The sequence below is a fragment of the Nannospalax galili genome, unplaced genomic scaffold, assembly GCF_000622305.1.
Source record: "Nannospalax galili isolate Female #2095 unplaced genomic scaffold, S.galili_v1.0 scaffold393, whole genome shotgun sequence".
Classification (NCBI taxonomy): Eukaryota; Metazoa; Chordata; class Mammalia; order Rodentia; family Spalacidae; genus Nannospalax; species Nannospalax galili.
The window spans coordinates 225626-232171 of NW_008333371.1; the positions used below are offsets into that span (position 1 = coordinate 225626).

Genomic DNA, 6546 nt, shown 5'->3' on the forward strand with positions numbered 1-6546 from the left:
AATTTTCCATCTGTTGTGAGACTTTTTTCCTGGGATGCTAAGCAATGCTTATTCCCTTTTAAGGTTCTAGTGTCAAGCCAATGTTTGATTAAAGTTTTACTGGGGAACCAATGAATTTATCAAGCTTACTTACCGAGATAACTGGGGGGTTGCTGAGGTGCATGTGTGACCTGAGGGTGTGCATACTGAAAAGCCTTTACCCAGCATGGGTCATGCCTTCTCTTCCTAGCCTTTCTCAGATTGTATACTTTAGCCATTTTATGGACAGCAACAAAGGTATATACATGCAGCATAGATCCAGCACATCTTAAATGATTTCTAATAATAAATACCACAAAGCTAATCTGCACCTTTTTGTCTAAAAAACATCAGAGCAGTTATTAATTTTTCAACAATATACGTTGTAAGGTTAGTCTGTTATCAGTGACAAGCAGTGTGCATTGTTCCTGTCAGTATAATAGTCTGCTGTACTCCAAAAGCAAATTTGAGATTGCCATCTTACCATGAGCAAGGCACATTTGAAAATACATATAAGAACCTCTCACGAGCCCCACCCCTTGTCTCTCCTCTTGTCAGACCCATAGGTCTCAGACATTTCAGAGCTGATTCCCCTTTGTGACACTTAGCTACTCTACAGTGACTTTTAGATTGATGGCACTTGTTTACAATGCTTTTTGGTATCTGCAATAACATTCACTCCCATTTTTTAAAATCCTTAATTCTTTGTTATTTAATACTCCTAGAGTTCATCGTGCCCACAGTCCCTTTCTGCAGGTCAACTACTTATGGATTTGTGTGGGGTTTTGTTTGTCCACATGGGTAACTCAGCACCTGTTTAAGCATAACTCCCAGCAGCCCCAAATCCACTCACACAGATCTGTTGATGACAATCGAAGCAGCCCTGAAGATTTGCCCAGGAACACATATGACCTGAAGCCATCCTTGGACACTGCTTTCCCAAGGTGTCTTTGGGGCTATTTCCGAACCCTTCTTTTACTGGACACTGCAGGTCTGCTTTGTCCCTTTCTGGGCCTCATAGTGGAACTTGTAATGCAAGGGTCAGTAAACTCTTATCCTCTGCCACATCTGCCCAGATATAATGAATAATGTTTTTACAGAATCATGTTGCATAACCTCTAAGTATTTTGTGAAATTTAACTTTGCGTGTATGCAAACAGTTTAATCAGAGTACAGCTCTGTTACTTGTTTGTGTTATCCGTGGCTACTCTCCTGCTTCAGTGGCAGCCATTGAGTGTTTGACAAAGACCATAGGCACGGGCCACAAAGCCTGAACCACTTTCAATCTAGCCCTTCACAGAAAGTTTGCCAACCCCACTAACAAGTGAATATGTGTTTCCTTCCCTCACACAGTAAGTCCTGGACCCTGAGGGGATTTCACATACACAACAAATTCATTTTTATATGGCAGTTGGTTATCTGTAAACTGACAGTCTGCATGCCAGCATGTGTGTATACATTCTGGGGTACACAGGGCTGCAGACAGTGGCTAGACTGGATTTCAACCCAGGGCAGGAGCCATCCCCACCTCCCCAGTTATCCTATATGTACCTGCCCAGGCATATGAAGCTGTATTTTATTGTACCTTCTTAACAATAAATGTTTGTTTTATGCTTAAATTAACTCATTAAAATGGAAATTTTTTCCTTAGATTTAATTCACTTTCTGCTAATGTGTATGAAGAAGTTGAAACCAATCAAAAGTGGACAGAAAACCAGTTTATCAAATACAGAAAAGACCACCTGAGCCACATAAATGAATGTCTGAAGGTTCTGCAGGAGAAACTGGTAAGAAAATCCACTGGTTCATGAAGTACATGTGGCTGTGATTGTTGTCTGGAGATAAATGGCAAGAAAAGGTCTGGGCAGGTGCCCGCCAGTTTTGACAAGATTCATCACTGCATCAGGGGGTTATTTATTGTCTAACCCTTCTATATAGAAGTCTTGTGCCTGCCTTCTGGTCCTGATAACTCCTCCCCAGTTGTATGAGCCTAGCTTCCTCAGAGTGTGCTCTCTGTGTACCAAAATAATATGAAGAATTTTTAAAAATAAACAAAAATCGTATTCTAAGCCCAAAGCTGGGAATCAACTCCACTTGAAATCTGTGGCTCTCAACAACTTCCCTGGGTGACGCTTGGACACATGAAAGGTTGGAAACTTCTACTAACACTAGCCATTTCATTTACCCTGTCTAGAGATTCATTAGTAGATCAAAATTTTAAGCACTCAGGGGCTGGGGAGATGGCTCAGTGGTTAAGAGCACCGGCTGCTCTTGCAGAGGACTTGGTTTGGTTCCCAGGACCCACACAGGAGCTAACAACTGTCTGTAACTCCAGTTTCATGGGATCTGATGCCCTTTTCTGGCCTCCATAGGCACTGTATGCATGTGGTGCACTTACATACATGCATACAAAACACTCATACCCATAAATTAAAAAAAAATACTTTTAAACATTTCAAGAACGCTTCCAGATCAGACCACATGAAGAAATCTCCAGCCTTTGGAGTGAGGTTGTCAAGGCATATGAAAAAAAAAGAAGAAAAAGCCTATGTCTATGCTTCCTTCTCTTTGCAGCCAGCATCTCAGTTCCACAGAAGAAAGCAGTACAGGGTGCTGATGGTGGTCAGTGACTGCCTGCCAGGCAGGTAGTTCAGATCGGGTGTTCCGAGAACTTCCTTAAGGTGCTGTAAGCAGCTCAGTAAAAATAACACATTGAGGTAGGGATCAAGAGTTGGAGATAAACATAATGGCTTTATCGCTGCTATGACTATCAAAGTATGTGCAGTTGAATTCGTACCTGCCAGTTCTTCACCCCTGAAATCAGTCGGATTCCTCTACCAGTTATAGGCAGGAAGTTGACCCCTAGGGTCACTCTTGAGGAAGAGACTAAATCCACCATTCCTGAGGCAGGTAGCACGAGAAAGAACCAAAGGCATGCTGGTGGTTGTCAGTCCCTCCTCTCTAATTTTCTGTGGAAAACCAAACAGATCTAAGGCTGCCTCTGCAGCCCCCATCCTATACCCGAGAATTAGCTTGCAGCTTTTCTACTGTGTTAATTCCTGAGCTCCATCATAAACCAATTAAATCAGTACTTCTGGGGATGGGGTATGATCTAAGAAATTGTAAAAACAAAAACAAACAACAAAAAAACTTGGCATGGAGAAGCACCTTTCTAGCTGAAACTGGTCCACAGGGAGATGAGGTTCTTAGGTTATAACAATTAGTTCTGCTGGGCATGGTGGCCCATGCCTTTAGTCCCAGCACTTGGGAGGCAGAAGCAGGCAGGTCTCTGTGAGATCGAGGCCAATCTGGTCTAGATAGCAAGTGCCAGTCCAGCTGGGGCTACCAGGAGACCCTGTCTCAAAAGGACTAAAAAAAATAGAATTAGTTCCAACACTCAGGAGTATGTTCAAGGAGCTTGGAGAAAGTAGTAGCTAGTATCTTCCTTTGTGATACCTCTTTAAACATGAAACTAAAATTCCAGATCCTCAGTCCCTTCGGCAAGACCACAGCCCCTCTACATAACACCCAGAATCACAAGAGCCCCAAAATATAGCTGTTTCTCATACACCTTGAACAAAGTCAAACAAAGGAACAAACTTATACTTGTGACTACAGTTTTAGACATAGGGATCTTGGCTTGAATTTTCATGCTTACCCTGGGAAAAATATTCTCTAAGCTAAAATGTAAATCCACTTAAGTTCTCTTTTCTGAAAAGTTTTATCACATGATCTTTCTTTTAGGAAAAGTCTGAAAATAAGATGGAAGAAAAAATACTTCAGCTTTCAAGCAACCTGGAGAATTTTGTTAACTCGCAGAAACAGGAAGCAGAACTAAACAAAGTAAAGCATATAGAAAATAAATTATCCAAAAAGGTGAACCAAATGGAAAAGCGGCTCTGGGGTGAATTAGAGAAAATGCAGAATGACTATCAATCAGGTGAGCAGACCCCCTATAAGAAACTCCATCCTTCATGGTCCAACTCCTCAGAATATTCTACTTGTAGCCAGTGGCCAGGAGTCAGTCTCTGTCTTTGGTGACACTATGCATCTAATCTGGCTTCCCTAAACATCCTGCAGGAGGTCAGAATAATACTGAAAGGTATGTAAATGAGTCACCCTTCTTCACTGACACTTGGCAATGTCACAAGCCTGCCATTGCTGTGAGAACTTTTTACTGTCATTAGATCATTAGATCACAGAACTGTGACGTGTAAAGTTCTTAGACATCGTGAAGACCAGGCTTGTGGATATATTATAAAATTAGGAGCCTAAATCAAATGCCTCTCTCATTGAACTGCAGGTAATGAGCCTAGACAGATGTCAGGTTAGAAATTTGACCTTTACAAATGAGGAAGAGAGATGAATTAGCAGTCCTTGTAATGACTGTTTTACTTCTTTAGAAGCTAAAGGCAGCAGTGTCAAGCTGAGCTAACTTCAAAGAGGATTGATGTGAAAGATCTAATTTGTCAAAGGGAAAGACAAGAAATTGGGGCTGTGGAGCAGCCATCTGCCTAGAGTCACAATTCTGAGGAATTACTAAGAATCACAAGGGCTCCTTTTTTAGAGAGAGCTCTAACCCACTTTATGTTCTCCAGATCTTAGAAAAATTCATGTATAACTTATACCACATTTTGACAGAGACACATTGGAGATGCCCGAGAAGACACCATGGCATCCTTCTACTAGGTACTCCTAGCATATAAGTAGAATTTACTACCTAGAAACCTACATGTCACAAACCCCACCTTCCATCACCAAGTTAAAATAGTGAATTATATGACCAAGAATCATACCCCAAACTCAACTGACTCTTCTGACAAAGCCCCCCGCCTTTTCTGCTTAATTCTCAAGGTCTTAATTTTACTCATCATTACTACATGTTTACAATGAGTTGAAGAGAAATATTCAGTCTTTGTGTTTCTGCATTTTACTAAGTGGAAGTTCTGACAAAAAAGGACTACAAATTAATGGCTTGTTCTTTCATGCTTTTAATTAAAAAGTATGAGAAACAACTATGTCACAAGTCTCAGTGAGTAGAACATAGCCTGTACTCTCTGTTGGAGGCCTATCTTCTACGTTAGGTCTATTTTCATGAGTGACTACACACAAGACAGAAAAAAGGATGGGGAGGGAAGAGAGTAGGAGGCAGCCACTCTTTAGCTCCTTCAAACAGGTTACTTACAAAACTTCATCTGTGGTCTTTACTTTCAAGGGGACAAGAATGTTTTAAGACCCAGAAAGCTCTTATTAAAGCCTACAATAAGAAGAAAGTATTTTACATTTCCCCTGAAGTACAGATTATTTCGTTACATAATGTATGTAAGGAGAGGAAAAAGAAAATAGTTTTTGCAATAAAGTCAGAATCCAGTTGAGCCCGTCTTAATGATACACAAAAAGTTTGTACTTTTTTAGCTTGGTCTTAATGGAATTTAACGTGCTTTGAATTAAATGATGATCAATTGTGGTAGGACTGCTGAAGAACAGATTTTGAAGGAAAAAAGAGCCAATGCATTATTTAATTTACGCGCACCATTCTCTTTTCCTTTCCCAGGATTTAAATCAATTCTTGACTCTCTCAGCTCTCTCCAACAAATACAGAAAACAAAAATGGATTTAGAGAAATGTAAAGTACAGAAGGATCTGAAGAAATTACAGCGTAAGATAGTGTCACTCCAGGAAGTCTAATCTGCCAGTCTTCCTTCCCACCAGCTAGTGGAATGGTTTTCTGGGAAAAGCTGGGAAGAAGAAAGTTAACCTCCCTAGATTGGTTGTTGATTCCTAATGCTTCTGCATTTCTTATCACCTTTAAAGGAAATGAATATAAGGAAAAACTCAATAAATCAATAAACTTTAAAATCTCTTTAATTTATTAATAAAAACTCAAGGAATTTCTTCATATATATATGATGCCTATTATATTTTTATTTGTTTACAAATAAGAAAAGATCAACCCACACCATGTACCCAGATGACTGAAGTCTAAGCATAAGACATCAAAACATGGCAGGAATAGTATGAAACTCCTGACTCTAAAAAATAACCACCACTGTGTCGTTACAATTCATGAATAACCTGAATTTAGTCCACTATTCAAAAAACAAAAATCTGTTTTCAAGACAAACTTTTGGTGGCTGAAGAGATGGCTCAGCAGTTAAGAGCCCTGGCTGCTTTTACAGAAGACCCAGATTCAGTTCCCAGAACCCACATGGCAGCTAACAGTCATCCATAACTACAGTTCCAGGGCATTCAATGCCCTCTTCTGGCCTCCACAGACATTGTACACATGGGTACATTTACATACATAGGCAAAACTCATACACATAAAATAAAAAGTAAATAAAATTAAGAACTTTTCTATTTTTAGCATTAACATTTTAGTTCAAAATACTTCATGCACTATAAAGGAAACATCTGTGGGGCATAGATGATATAGATAGATGATTGACGATAGATAGATAGATAGATAGATAGATAGATAGATAGATAGATAGATAGATAGATAATAGATTAGATAGATACAAAGAT

General features: G+C 39.8%; 1 protein-coding gene across 1 annotated transcript in view; it reads left to right on the forward strand.

Moving 5' to 3' along the window:
- Fam81b (family with sequence similarity 81 member B) overlaps nt 1-5775 on the forward strand; it is a gene marked incomplete at its 5' end in the record, with an annotated part of 60116 nt that extends 54341 nt beyond the window's left edge. The window contains 3 exon segments of the mRNA XM_008827966.1: nt 1670-1805; nt 3763-3958; nt 5573-5775. Of these exon segments, the coding sequence (XP_008826188.1) occupies nt 1670-1805; nt 3763-3958; nt 5573-5706 (466 nt within the window).
- Nucleotides 5776-6546: the final 771 nt, after the last annotated feature.